The 15843-nt window shown below is 37.2% G+C and overlaps 1 protein-coding gene across 8 annotated transcripts in view; it reads right to left on the bottom strand.

The window, feature by feature from the left end:
- TRAPPC8 (trafficking protein particle complex subunit 8) overlaps positions 1 to 15843 on the bottom strand; it is a 102456-nt gene that overhangs the window by 30128 nt on the left and 56485 nt on the right. For all 8 annotated transcript variants that reach the window (XM_075920768.1, XM_075920767.1, XM_075920773.1 and 5 more), the window contains 7 exons: positions 9770 to 9994; positions 7289 to 7397; positions 3810 to 4004; positions 3473 to 3603; positions 1644 to 1715; positions 1067 to 1193; positions 157 to 314 (listed from right to left, as the gene is read on the bottom strand). In XM_075920768.1, the coding sequence (XP_075776883.1) occupies positions 157 to 314; positions 1067 to 1193; positions 1644 to 1715; positions 3473 to 3603; positions 3810 to 4004; positions 7289 to 7397; positions 9770 to 9994 (1017 nt within the window). The remainder of the gene's footprint in view (positions 1 to 156; positions 315 to 1066; positions 1194 to 1643; positions 1716 to 3472; positions 3604 to 3809; positions 4005 to 7288; positions 7398 to 9769; positions 9995 to 15843) is intronic.

The raw sequence follows: 15843 nt of genomic DNA, 5'->3' as shown, positions 1-15843 counted from the left end.
ATACTACACTACATTACTGCCCCTTTAAAAGGGTGCCAAAAGACTAATGCTATCAGTAAAGTCAAAACGAAAGTAAAAAATATTACTATTTTATAGAACAACAGTTCAACATTTGACTATGTGCTCAAATTATTAGCAGTGGGGAATATAAAATACCTCCAGCAAGGGCATTTCCTCTGTTATAATAGGATCTAAACGTCGATCTGGTCCATATGTAATGGAGGTTTTTTCTTCTTTTGTATTATTAAGTCGAGGGCCCTGGATTTCTAAGTCTTGTCGTCCTCGTACAGACATCCCATTACAGACAAATTTTCCTGAAACAACAGCCAGCAGCTTGAAACCATCAAGTTACATAAGCAAAATAGTTTATTTTTTCTACCCTCAAACCCTTTCAATGTCATGGCTTTCTCTAAACAAGATTAACCATTTATTTTTCATTTTAAGTGTGAACATAATGCCTATTAAAGATTAATTGGCATCTGTAGAGAGTAGTATTCATGGAACAGGAACTGCGCTGGTAATAGAAGTGCAATCTGCACCTCCAAAAAATCCATGCCTCAACTGTTTTGGAAGGACCAAAGCTAGATGGTCCTTCACATTTTCAAAGCAATACTAGCAAAGAAAGCTGATGATTATAAATAGGAGGATTGGATGAAAATCCAAATGGCACCAAGACAGTAGAAGACAGCTAGAAAACAAGTAAATAGAGTGACTCTCGAAAAGAAAAAAGTTGCAAAGGCTAAAGAAGGCAAAAACACAGCAAGTGTGAATTTGTTTTGATGTCGATTTTTTCCCCCCTAATGATTCCCCCCCCTTAAAACCAGGATACAAACACTGAAGGAAAAGTAGTTTTAGCAACAGTGAACCCCTACTTCCCTTCCTCCTTTTCTCTAGGTGCTGCTTCAGTCTACTACTTGTGTCCACCTACTTCATCAATCTCTCCCTCATTCTTTAGACATGCCCCTTTTACCATCTACTGCCACTGTTTACCTAGCAGACTTTAGTTCTGTTCTGTGATGCAATCTAAGATTCTCTGCCATTTCTCAGAGGAATTCTATATCCTTACCTGCTTGCAATCCAATAGAGGGATCGATCCCATCTAACATCATTGTACCTTGACTAGTGCCAAGATTGTAAACGACTCCCAGAATATGTAGCTCCCCTGTTTGATGGGGAAAGAGCTTTAGTCTTGCCTGTGGAGATATGTTAAATTTTGTTGTTGTTGCTACTAAGAAAAAAAAAAGCACTTATTTTTACATTCAATGTCACATTTTTACAAAAATTAATAACCACATTATTATTATTTCCGATGTAACTATTTTACACAAATTAAAGCAGAAAAATGTTATAATATCTGTAAAGGGTTTTTTTTTTTTTTTTTTTAACTTTTTTATATAATATGTCATTTGCAGATCAGAAGAGAAATTATCAAGAACATAAGAAAAAAGAAATCTCTTCAAAACAATTTCCAGTCTGTAACCAAGCTTAAAAGCACTGCAGTAAAAGGAAATTATTGCAAATGGAACTACCTTCGGTCTGAAAGTATGTAAATATGTCTTTCATTTCCAATAAAAAAATGAATTTGAATATACACATTGGAAAATGTGCTTTCACAACGTAAATATAAACATTTACCTACTTACCATTTTTGTCTCTTCACTATTAATTAAGAACTCAGCTATTACTTCAGCTCCTATCATGTCATTTCCACATGCCTAGGAGGAAGGGGGGGAAAAAGGCAATTGACTGAATAGTTTCTCTTATTTCTTTATTAACGATATTCCTCTAAATTAAACTGCTACAAATACAGTTCTTCCAACAATATGTTATTTTTAGGACACTTAAAACAAGCAAAAGCATGTATATTTTGAAACTAAGCAAAGATCTATAGAAATGTGACCAGCCCCAGCAGAATCTCTTTATTGCCACCTTTAATGTAGACAGATAGTCTACGTCTAGACTGGCATGATTTTCCACAAATGCTTTTAACGGAAAAGTTTTCCCGTTAAAAGCATTTGCAGAAAAGAGCGTCTAGATTGGAACAGACGCTTTTGAGCAAAAGCACTTTTTCCAGAAAAGCGTCCGTGCCAATCTAGATGCGCTTTTGTGCAAGAAAGCCCCAATCGCCATTTTCACCATCGGGGCTTTTTTGCGCAAAACAGTTTTTAGCTGTCTACACTGGCCCTCTTGCACAAAAGCATTTGCACAAGAGGCCTTTTTCCCCCGAACGGGAGCAGCATAGTATTTGCGCAAGAACACTGACAATCTTACATTAGAACAGTAGGGTTCTTGAGCAAATTCAAGTGGCCAGTGTAGACAGCTAGCAAGTTTTTCCGCAAAAGTGGCTGCTTTTGCAGAAAAACTTGCCAGTCTAGACGTAGCCATAATGTTTAAGCACTGATCAACCTTCCAGGTCTAATGAGCCATTTCACTGATGAAGAGAGTTCCAAAGACCAATTATGATGTTTACATCATGATGGTGCATCTCAGATTCATTATATGTTGTGAGAACCTCTGAACTATGGATTTTATTGAGAATTACAGGTTATTATATAGGTCTGAGTCCCTCGAATAGCAAATAAAAGGGTGTTTTCAGAAGATAGTTTGCCAAACCATGAAGTTGCCTTTTTCTATGGCTGGCTAGACATAAATTAATGCAAAAGGGAATCCTATACTACGTAAAACATAGCAGCCAGTTGAGATTAAAGTACTTTCTTAAACACCACCTTTCCATAGAACATCAACTTGATAAGAAAAAAATGCAGCAAACATTTCAAGATAACTAAAACTTTATGACAGACCTCTTGGAATAACAAGGGTCATTTTAAAAGGAAATTCTGCCAGCAGAAATATTATCTAAAGTGTCATGATAAATTTAGATTATTTAAATATCAAGGTGTTGATTACGAAGCTACTGAAATGAAATTATCAGAAAGGTTCTACGTTATGTAAAAGACTACATGAAACAATTTGTTAAAAAAGCCAATGAGAACTGAAAACCAAGGCAAATCAACTAAAAGTAACCTAAGGAATCAACCACCCAGAATTACATTACTTGATTATAAACATTTCCGATATTGATTAAAAGTATGAAGATTTGCATACAATTTCATCCTGCTGCTGTTATACCAAGCTTCAATTATCTGAGAACAGAGGACTCAAGAAACTTTAATGGATGTGGAATTTAAATACTTATTAAAATAAGAGATTAGAAATACTTTACACTGTGTACTTTCCACTTTTACACTAATTACCATTAAAAGACCAAGCATTTGCCAGCTTTGAACAGTCTACCCAGAAAAACATTGGCAGAAAATTACTGTAGCAGCACATATGGTATTTGTTGAAAAGTGTTAACTTTAATAAAAGCGATATCTCAATATTATGTCACAGAAGGGTAAATTTAAGAATAAAAAATATTAAAATTGTAAAAAAGAGTTTGACAATAGTTAAAACATTTGTAATTACTCACCAACTCTTTTGTTTCTCCATTATGCTTTGCACTGAAATCCTTAGGTTGGAATTTCCAAAGCAATGATAAATCAGTCAACAAAAGTGGAACCTTCAATGGGTTTCTAAAGGCTACTTCCACGGTTACTGGTTCTATTAAAAAAAAAGCTATTATGTATGCTACGTAGGACTATGTATTTCAACAAGTGATTACAAGCTATATATTCCTATTATGAATTATTCTCAAACAAATATAAAAACCCACAGCTTGGTTAGTTCCACAATAGCAAGAGATAATCTACAGTAAGTTAGGTTTAAAGATTCCCGATTTTTACAGAATCCAGATGCTATAATTTTACCTTCTACTACAGCAAGTGGAAATTTGGAGTTATCTGAATAGCTATTCAAACAATACTGTGTTGGCTGAAAGTTTGTTGGTAATATTCCTTTGTTAACCATGGTCACAACCTGTTCTTCAAGCTCCTTCCATTGTTGTGAAGATTCAGAATCATATTCCTGATCAAGACTTATGTGTGTGGCTGCCTGCTTTTCACCTAAGAAAAAAACCCAAAATTACGTGGTACAAGAGTGGTGCACAACAATCAAAACAAAGGAGCTGAAGTTGGCAGCTTGACAGAGGTCCAAAATGCATAATCCATTTTTATATCAAATTCATTTGATAACTTTCCAGATGGGTCATGAAATACTGTAATCACATGTATTTGTGAAGTACAATTTACTTGCAAAATATATTCACATTTTCTCAAGCCATTTGATTTTAAAGTGCAGATGCAGATAATTGTGAAGAGTTTCAATCAACCTTTTTTAAATACTCAAACTGTAGTTTGCAAGTGGAATAAAACTAAACTAATTGAAGACAGCAAGCGTTCAAATTTATAGTCTAAACATATAGCTCTACATGAAAATACAGAAAAAGATACATTTATTTTCACTCAGCTTTTTATCTGAGAATCTCAAAACACTCCAGATATTTTACCTGAGGCAGCAGGTAAAGTAGGACGACTATTTGGCATACAAACAGAACCAGCAGAAGATTATGATGCGTTTCTCAAAGCATATAAATCTCTCAACTGTTCAGAGTCTTCACTAGGGATAAAAAAAATACAGGACTATGTAGCACTTTAAAGACTAACAAGATGGTTAATTAGGTGATGAGCTTTTGTGGGCCAGACCCACTTCCTCAGATTTGAGGAAGTGGGTCTGGCCCACGAAAGCTCATCATCTAATTAACCATCTTGTTAGTCTTTAAAGTGCTACATAGTCCTGTATTTTGTTTCAGCTACACCAGACTAACACGGCTACATTTCTATCACTATTTCACTAGGGATGTGAAGGACAAGTCCATTAGTTACTTCCCCCATTTCTGCTGCCTCTATCAGAAAGAGGCCACAAGGGGATGAAGAGGGGGTGATTCAAAGTGGAAGCATGGAGCCCAGGGCCAGACTCCAGGCTCCACACAGTGCTGCTGCTTTGAAACACTGCATGGAGCACAGGGTCAGCTGGGAGTCTGTTCCATGCAGCGCTGCCACTTTGAAAAGCTGTGGGGAGCTTAAGGCCAGCAGGGACTGCTTGAGTCCCCTGCTGGTCCCGTGCTCTCCGCAGCACTTTTGCCTTTGAAGTGAAGCAACAGCCTGTTGCTTCACTTCAAAGGTAGAGGCACCCTTAACGACTAGTCAATGTATTTGATTAGCCAATTAATCAAAATTTTACATCCCTAGTCTTCACTTATTTTTAAAAAGTAAAACTTTACAGTTTTAAAGATAATCTTCAAGAGGTGAAACATGTAATGGTTGCATGGGCCTGAATTAAGAGCTCATTTAATGGGAGCTAACTCAAATGCCAATGACAGTAAATGCTGATATTTAAGAATTCAACATTGCTCAATAAAACATGCAAGCAACAAGATGAAGTATTTTATAAAGATCTACATTAATGTTTACCAAAGTTGGCTTAGTGATGACCTAACATGGGGGGGGGGGGGAGAGGCATGGAAGATTTATACATTAAGGTGTAGGCTTTTCAACCACAAATAGCAGAGGGTGTAAAAAAATGCTTTCAGAACATTTGGAAAACACTGCAATAGCAGATCTGGAAATCATCATCCTCCAACCCACACCTCTTCAAAATATAATACTAATTGGTTTTAATGAAACACTCAACGCTCATCTAGACCAGCATGTACTCCTTGTTACATACTTCTAAATATGGGCTTGTAATAAAATCTTGATCCAAAAAAGATTCCCTGGTTATAAAGTTTTGTAGAACTGAACATAGTTTAATGGTTTAAAAGTTCAGAATGCTACACAACACCAGATCTATCTAAATGATAACCCTGTTAAAAATAATTTTATCATTGCTATTTAAATGTCATATATAGATATTTTTATCCTTGTTCAGTAACCTAGTATAGATCATTCAATTATTCATGAAAATCAGGCTCACCAGGGACGTGAATAGTTAAGTTGTTTACTGGTTATGACTAACTGGTGAGGACTGACGTGCCCACTGCAGGTAGGGGCTGAAGCAGCAGCAGCACTGTGGGGCCAGCCACAAGTGGAGGGGCGGGAGGGGAGAGAAGGGAGAGGATACTCAGGGCGGGGCTGCTGCAGCCAGCCTGGTTTAATCAGGTAACCAGTTAAATATAAAATTTTACCAGTTAACTAAAACAGAATTTTACATTGTCTTACATTTCATGTTAATTCAGTCTTTAACATTACCAGTGTTTTACCTGAACACCACTGCAGAACATATATAAAAGCACCAAGACAGTTTCTTTTATACATTTCCTTACTTAGCTGCTTTCATTAGGATTTTGATATGGCTCCAAGCCATTCAAGAACAATTACACCCATCTTTTTCACTGTCTCTGTGTTCCCTTTTTTTCTAGACTACTTAAAGTATTTCCTCCACAAATAACAATGTCATTACTACTCTCCTATAAATACATCTCATTTTATTGCGACACAATCAATACATAAAGTATGTTTCACTTATTTACAAAAAAGAATTAAGTAAAATGACTTATACTACTGTGTAAATGATTAGCATCTCTTTTCTCCTGAAATTTATATGCCAATAAGTTAATTCTGAAAGAAAATGCCCTAGAACTAGTTAAACAGAGGTTTCATAACACTTAAACTTTCCTCGAGTGACAGAAAATATGTTCTCCCATAATATATGTACATAAAAAAAGTGAAAAATACTCAGATGAGATACATTTCTCTTTCAAACTTTTTGCATTTTTTGGTGTAATGGTTGGCAAAATTTTCAGTAATGGCACTTGTAATTGCCAAATCATTCCTCACGCTTGTTGACCATGTCTAGATCATAATTTAAAATGTCATGTTAGCATTGTTAGTTAATACGTAAGTAATGTTTTAAAAGTCTAGTATAGACAAGGCATCTAGAACTGTGCTCAACTAGTTAAAAGGCTAGTGTTTCAATGGGACTTGTACTGTCATTCAGATGCTTCGAAAATTTTACCCATTAAGAGCTAAGTTTTATACTCAACATGTACAAAAAATACAGTACAGAACTTTTGTATGTATGCTTGCTTTCCTTCAGTAAATTCTGCACACGAAGTCAGCAAATATTTCTGAAACTTTCACATCTATTCTTGCCTAATGAATGACTGCCCTTTACAATTCCAGCTCCTCTGAAATTTCTCTCACACTCAAAAGCCTCATCAACAGTTCCTGAGATGACAAAGAATGGAAGAGAGAAGACAACTGACCAGGCTGAAGAAACACTGACGTTTCTTATAGGCTGCCTCATTCATGCATCTCTTTTGAATCAGAATCACTGAGAATTCACTAACCTTCTGCTGGTCGCCGATCATGTCCAAAGAATACTCGTGTTGCAGAACTATTAATATATGGTAAAGGAAGTTGCGGTAAAGGGCCATCAGGTGACAGCTGTGTTACATTCTGGAATAAGATGACGACATTTTTTCTTAAACATACTGCCCCTACATAAATATGGTCAAAAACTGAAGAAACCAACTTACAAGCTAAACTGCTATACATTGGTAAAAAAGAAAAAAAAAATCTACTGCATCTAAGCTATGCTTTTTCCATTTCTTTGCACAAACAACCAAAATAGTTTAAAATAGGGAGATATATCCTTTCATTTCACAATCTGAGGTTTTTAAAAGGAGTGGGGAGTTTATGAAAAGATTTTTAAATTAAAAAAAAAAACCATATAGTTCACTATTCTAACCTTAATTTTTCAACAGGTTTCTGATAAACACACGTTACATTGTCAAACCTTTGTTTCAGTATTTAGTCAAAAAGTAGGTTAATTCTGTATTACTGTGTAATTTTAACGATATCCTTCTTTACACTGTGCTCTGATTCTGAAATGTAAGGTCACATACCCAGTTATTGCTAACTAAAATTAAAAAACTATTATACCTTCCCTTTTTTATATTTATATTTTAAATTAAGAATATTTCTCAAATTAATCTTTACCAAATCCTAGTTAAAGTGAAACCATTAAGTCTCCAATTAAATTTATGATTTTGGATCTTGTAAACTAGCTGCTGGATTATGAATCTATAGAAATCTGGAAATTCAGATGCAATTATAAGCAAAACACGTGGACATCAGCTCTCTACTTTTTAGGAGGACTTTAGATTAACTGTTGCAAAGATTTCATGATTTCAAGATTCTGAGAAAGGGAGATATTAGTTTTAAAATATGTTAGGTATAAAGTGTTCATTTCTCTTAAGAATGTGAATTAGTTTACCAGTTAAGGTTAACCAGTGGGGACTGGAGTAGCTCCCCACTTGCCACAGGCAGAAGGCTGCTCCAGCTCTGGTGGGTTTGGGGGGGGCAGGGGGGAGATGGACAGTAGCTGCTCCAGCCAGGCTTTGATAAATAAGCTTTTCAAGTTAACCTTTAATTTGTGTGCAGGAAGTGGGAATGTGTACTGTGCATTCTATGATCTACTCGCTATCCGCGCTCGCATGGGGTTCCATCTCTCCCTTTGAAATGCAGCAAGCTCTTGCTACATTTCAAAGGAAGAGACACAGCAGTAAGACCAGTGCAAGCAGGGACTCCCTGCTCACATCATTTCCCCACTGCACCTCTACTTCCCCTGCTCCTTCCTCCCACCACCCCACCATGAAGCTGGTGCTAGGGGGAATTGGTTTTTAAGATGGCTCTCCCCAGGACTGGCTCCCCCCCCCCAATAGAGGCAGCAAGCGGGTAGGAGGGGACTCAGAGGGACTACTCGAGTCACTATTTGACTACTCGGCAAGCATATGCTTATCAGGAAGTTGACTAGCTGCTTATATCCCTATCCCATAACATAAGAACTAGAGGTTACCAAATGAAATAGATAGCAGGTTTAAAACAAACAAAAGGAAGTTTTTCTTCACATAGCGCACAGTCGGCCTGTGAAACTCCTTACCAGAGTAGTGAAGACCAGTACTTTTAACAGGATTCAAGAAAGAACTAGATTAATTAATGGAGGTTAGGTCCATCAATGGCTATTAGCCAGGATGGGTAGGAATGGTGTCAGAGGCTAGAAGTGGGTTACAGGAGAGGGATTGCTTGATGATTCCTTGTTCCGTTCACTCCTTCTGAGGCATCTGGCATTAGCCACTGTCGGAAAACTGGATATTGGGCTAGATGGATCTTTGGTCTGACCAAGTGTGGCTGTTCTTAAGAGCCTTCAGTGAACTTGGCAGCTGCTGGGTATGGGAAGGAGAAATATGGAACAGATTTGGGGAAGGAAGTTGGAAGGGGATTGCTAGGAAGTTAAGGAGGCTCCCCCATACAGACCCTGGCTGACTCCAAGTCTCTGCCATTTAGTCAGGTGCCTCCGCACTTTTCCCCTCCCACAAGTCAGGCACAAGATTTTGCATCTCTGTGCATCAGTTACCATAAATACAAAGCATGATATTACTGCGGCACCCTTCTGCCAAAGAACTCCAAGTATTTTACAAACAGTTATGTCTGTGCTAAGCTAAGACCCTTTGAAAAGTCATATTAATATGGAGTTCAGTACTGAAATAGACCCATCTGACTTCTGACCTTATTTAATCTTCAGATGGACAATTGTGGAGAACACAGTTTATCCATATATAATACATGAGATCAATGCAGTGAAAGTAAATATGGTATTTTAATTGTCCTAATTCATAGTAAAATTCAGTTTGGAGCCTGAAGAATAACATTATCTTTTTGGTTCTAATGTATGTTGTGAAAGTAACTGAAATGTGTTTTTATGTCAAATGATTATTACTTAACAGAATTTTAAACTAATCTTTAAGAATCAAAAATGTACCTCTTACCTTGTAAACATAAAGGTATTCTCTGAGGAAGGCCCCTTGTTGAGCAGCAGGTTGTTTGCTGTCATTGATCAAAATATGCCTGAAGGCAGACACAGCATTATCAAGCTGACGAAGCGTAAAAGATTGGCGACCAATAGTGAAGTTAATATGATCTTCTGCAAGAGACCAACCTTTCCCTTTGTAAACTTGCATGGCTTGACAATAACAACGCAAGGCATGTTTCTTCTGCAAGAAAATGAAATTGAAACCATTGCTTAACCAGTATTCCTGTGTGATTTAATCAATTCAATGTTAATATTAGCAAACTAAGTCAAATAAAGAAATCATTTACACCAATGTATATTCTGGGTTCAACAATTATTTTTAATTGTTATTGAAGGTGGGAGAGAAATGTAAGCAAGGAGGTACAACACAACATTCAGTTAGTAGTAACCCAAAGATGAATGAAAAGATTGTTGCTGTAGCAGTACTGTTGTGACAACTGGGCCTACAAATTATCCCAAGTTGCAGGTTAACTGTAAAATGTGAATGTAAATTCTCAAAGTATCACTATAATATAAAACAAACGTGAACTGGAAAAAGGTCAAGAAAACCAGACAGAAAAATAAGATTAGTCTAAACCAAAAAGGCCATATCAATATAGTACAAGGACTGCTGAAATTACATTATAGATTATGTGAAGCCAGAAGTTACCAATTTTAAATTGGTATTTTGGATATTAGGCCTATTTGTTGGGGAAAATATAATTCCACCCATCACTCCCTTTATTAATTCTAAAAAAAGTTGATGGAAGGAGCCCTCGAAGGACCAAAAGAGAACAGAAAAGAGCAGATGGAGATTATTGGAGCAAATGTCATCATGGTGGATGCCGTCTCTACTATTTCCTGGGACCCCAGAGTTCCATCATCCTGATCCTGAGATGTGTCCTGACTAGACTTAGACCAGGTCAGAGAGAGGGAGCTAAATGACATGACCATTCCTATCAGCTCCCACTAAATCCATAACATCATCTGGGATAGAAGGACTTCAACAGCAACTCAAGCTCATGTCAACTAATTTTTTTTTAAAACCCCAAAAGGAGTTATTGACATGTTTAGTAGCGCACAGACTATCAAACAAGAGGAGTTTTCCTTTAAAAATCTTGTCCAGCAAAAAGGAAAGAATAAGGGATGTTGTTAAAATGAAAGCCTTATTTAATAATTTACATTTCAAATGCTTTAATTGATTTTCATTTAATATAAAATCATTAACAAAATCTATAAACATTTTATTGATGTATTTCCCATAGTACTTAGACTGAGGTTTCTCTGTACCAAACCCTAAACCTTGTTTAACAATGTTTAATATTGGACAATTGGCTTATAGTAATGTTTTTGGCCTTTTTCCATCTACCGTATTTTCCGGCGTATAAGGCGACTGGGCGTATAAGACGACCCCCTAATTTTCCAGTTAAAACATAGGTTTTGGCCTATAGTCACCATATAAGACTACCCCCCCTTCCGAGGCAACACCATTTAATAACAGATTTGATTTAAATCATTTTAATTAAAATGGTTTTGACTTACTGGTACTTAAAATCCTTCAAAATCCTCATCATGTTCATACAAAGCCTGCTCGGATTGGCAAAGGTTGTAATAGCCCGCCTCTGACTCAGCCAATCCGAGCAGGCTTTGTATGCATTAATAGATGACACCGCTTGCCGTGATTGGCTCAGCGCGGTACATACAGTATCAGCACAGGGACGTTCTGTATGTAGCCGAAGCTACAGTACTGTATTAGGGCACATCCAGCGGGCTAAAAGGTAATAATAGGGACGTTCTGTATGTAGTTGAAGCTACAGTATGTTTATACCCGGCGTATAAGACGACCCCCGATTTTTGGGGGATGTTTTTTAGTATAAAAAGTGGTCTTATATGCTGGAAAATACGGTAACTTAATATAGCACACTCTGGATTAAATCTAAATTCTACTGCAGTAAATTCTAAAATATTTAGTAACAGCTCTTGTCTTGAAGCACACATGCACTCAAAAGTGCTAAAATACGGAAACATGTTTCCCAGGAGTTGTACATGTGTCTAAAGATCAAGTAAATGTTTCCATCCCTAAATGCCTCACAACTCAAGTATTTATCCTCACAATAACCTGTGATGTATTATGTCCATTTTACAGATGGGACACGGAAGCTCAGGGCCTAAAGGATTTGGCAGTGTGAAATACACCTCGCAAAGCTATGCTGGCAAATCCCTAGTGGAAGCACAGTTTATATATCAAACCAAATAAGCTAAAATGACCAAAGGATATTTTTGCTGGTATAACTGCATCTACACAGCAGCTTTTGCTAGATGTGTGATTTTTTCCACACCTCTAACAGACTTAGTTATACCAGTAATGCTACTTTTTAATGCAGACAAGTTTCCAGTAACTTGCTCAGTCACAAAAAGTCTAGGACAGAACAGAAGTTCAACCCAGGTCTCCTAGGCTTTCCCACTGGAATTCTTCTGTATCCAAGATATTTTAGGGAACTTGGAAAATTACACACCTTTCTTTCACATCTCAGCCTTGAAGATAAACTGCACATGTAGACTAAATTGTATACTGAGGAGAACTAAGTTGTAACATCCTTAAACAACAAGGCTATCAGTGAAATTCAGCACTACAATAAGATAATCAACTTCTTGTGTTACCTAGAAGTGTCAATGAAAAAACTATAAAACACTGATATTGTAAGCCTTGAATTTCAGTCACCATACAACAGTCTTCCAGTTTCTACCTGGATTGCAAATCTAAGAAGTCAGGAAATCCCACAATACTAAGGACCTATTTAGGATTAATTCAACAGCCAAATAAGATTCAGAGTAGGTTAACAAAAAATGATTGAACGGTATTTCTATTTATCTCATGTTATGAGCACGTCTTTAAATCAGTAATTATCAATTTGTGGTCACTGCTTGGGTGTATCAAAACCTTGCATTTTACCTAAGCAGCCAATACCACAAATAGGATTTTTAAACTGAACCGTTTTTTCATGTTTTACTTTATAGACAAGAAAGTTGTGATACTTCCATGAGGTTCAGAGTTCCTCTGACAGCCACAACAAAACATGGTGCTACTCTCAACACTAGGAGCCTGGTTCTTATTGCACACTTGCTATGAGTACAGTGGAGTAACTTCAGATTTATGCCAGTGAGAATAAAAGTAAGGCTACTGAAAATTCAATGTTAATATCACTGCAGCCACTACAACTCATTACTTAATTGCATTGGTTTAGCTGTCCTTTGCTATTTTTCATAAATTCTGAACTCAAGAAATGACAGTTTTATTAAATTTGTTTCACAGATATGGAGAGTTCTTATTAATTCATGCTTATCTGCAGTCCAAGAATCTGACAACTTCCTGTAAAGCTTATTACAATAAGTACATTTTGCTGGCTATTGTAAATTATATGGAAGTCCAAATGATGCAGTTTCATTAGCACATACAGCAATTAGTCAAATAAATGTTTCAGGTTGGGCTGCTTTCCATTACATTGCCAATTAATTTAGGTTAAGTATAATACTTCAAATATGTAAAAAACTTGAAATACCATTACATGTCATCGCACAAATTTAGACTTGCAGCTCCATCTACAGACTAACTGAAAAATATAACCTCACTATGGTGAAAAACCTGAACAACCATGTGCTTGTTGATCCTAGGGATGTAAAATACCGTTTAGAAGATAGTCAACTGGTTAAGCGTTATATTTAACAAGTTAATCCAACCTGCACCGTGGGCTGCTCCAGCTTGGCCAGCTGCAGCATGCCAAGGGCAAAGGGCTGCTCCAGCCCAGCCATGCCTGCTATGCTGCAGGCTGCTATAGCTGGTTTGCCACATTGTGCTGTGGTGTGGACTGCTCCGGCTGTGCACCAGTAAACCAATTACCCTGGTAAAGTATGCCAGTAAGATGCATGCTTACCAGGTAGCCAGTTAACTCTTTACATCCCTGAGCCCCAAATTCTGCCACCTTCTTACAGTAGAGCTGTGGGGACTGATCCCTAGCACATAAAAGATGAACAGAGTTTTTCCACTGCAAGACCACGCTGCTTTACCAATCTGGCAGCTCCTTAGGTAACAATCTGTGCTGGAGGGGCTCCTTTGAAGCCCCACTCAAAATGAATCCTAGTTTTCCATAACAGATGCCCCGAAAGAGGGTAATGTTACTGTTCAGAGGATAAAAACAGAGTGCATCAATATTTTAAGCTTATTCCAAGGGACAAGGTCAGCTCAATTTTGTAATACAAATCGGTTTAAAATAAATCAAGTCTGATAGCGCATCTTTAAATAGTATGCCTTGGAACGGATAATATTTAAGTAGAGTTTTTCTATTTCTGCTATTGAAGTTTTTTTTCCCCCAATGCCAGAGAAGTACAAGAGGAAGCTCAAAAGCAAATTACTAATACATGATTCTGAAAACTGAACAGCAACCAAAATGTTGAACTGGTGATAAACAAAGTTGAAAAGAAAAGTATTTTTCCATTTTAGTTATAGTTATCCTCAAATAAATGTTATTTTTCAAGCTGGTATCTTAAAAAATGTAGAATTAAAATAAACTTTGAGCCGATATACTAAAAACTCTTGCATAGAACAAGTATGATTGCACAAAGCCATGAAAAAACTAAACTAATAACCTCATTTACATGATAGTACTGATTTGTTAATATATTTAGGAAAGGAAAATTGTACTGGTGTATGGAGGAATCCTAGCAAAATGGACAATGGCATGGATCATGTAGAAGCACAGTACTTGTCATACGGTACATACTGGAGGGCCTATCTGTTCTCTCTTCAGAAGTTTATGCATCAATCTGTGCAATCCATTAGCAAAAAACCCTGCCATTAGGTGAGATGCAGCAAATCACTATTGGGGAGAAAGATACCGAACATGTAAAGTCCAAGCAAACTGGAATCATGTTGACTAAGGAAAAAAAAAAAAACAGAAAACCCCCAGAAAAGCTGAAGGGTTTCACTAAGCTCACACAAAAACCACAAAGAATCACGTAGGAGGCCGCATAAAGAGCATTTTAGGTGTAGAACTATTGAGTTTTTTTAAGGAAGACAAAAACCACTATTGCAGTAATAGCTCTGGCCCTCAGTCTAAACAAAGAGTGGAAAAATCTACAATAGAAAGAGAACCTGACTGAGAGAAAGAAAGGTTCTGAGAATCGCTCAAAACCCACATTCAAAAATATAAAATGTAGGTTTGAAATACTACAAATGGGGAGAGCAGTCAAGACTGTTTTCCTTCACATTTTTCAGTTAAGTAGAGCCAAGAACAAGTTAGATATCATAGAAAGGGGAAAGAGAAGGTTACTTATAAGGTAACAGTAACTGATGTTCTTCCAGATGCATGTCCCTGTGGGTGCTACACTTGAGGTGACTTTGCATCCTGGTGCTGTTGACTGAAGATCTTCGGTAATAGTGACTGGTTGGGACACTCATGCTGAGCTGTGGTCTCGCAGAAGCATTAGGGTCTATTTACATACACGCATCCCAACTTCCTCAGTTCCTTCTCTACCATAAGGTCTTCTGAGTAATATTCCATAGTATAGTGGAGAAGGGGGGTAATGGAGAATCTATTGGGACACATCTCAAAGAGTGCCAGTCACAGCACACGGTGAGTAACCTTTTTATTCTTCAAATGATGTCCTATGGGTGCTCCATTCCAGGTAGGTGTGAAGCAGAACCCATCATGGTGGGTGGGACTTTGGAGTTCTGTCTTTGCTGAAAGTAGATAGTACTATGCATTCTATTATGGGGTCCAACCTAGCATCTTGAGTGATGGCTTAGCATTTGGCAAAGGCATGGTCTTATACAAAGTGACTATGTGAGTGTATGTTAATAAAAGTTATATTATGAAGGATGTTGACACAGGCCGAGTAGAGTGTGTTCTGATGCCCACAGTGAGTTCAATAGTCTAGATCTAGTAGCATGACTTGACACATGACGTTATCTACTTGGCAGCCGCTGTTTTAAAATCGCATTCAGCAATGGACACAAATAGTCTAGAGGGATCTGAAAAACTCCTTAGTTCTGTA

Source organism: Pelodiscus sinensis, chromosome 2, assembly GCF_049634645.1.
Source record: "Pelodiscus sinensis isolate JC-2024 chromosome 2, ASM4963464v1, whole genome shotgun sequence".
NCBI classification, from domain to species: domain Eukaryota; kingdom Metazoa; phylum Chordata; order Testudines; family Trionychidae; genus Pelodiscus; species Pelodiscus sinensis.
This window is presented reverse-complemented; position numbering and strand designations above follow the sequence as displayed.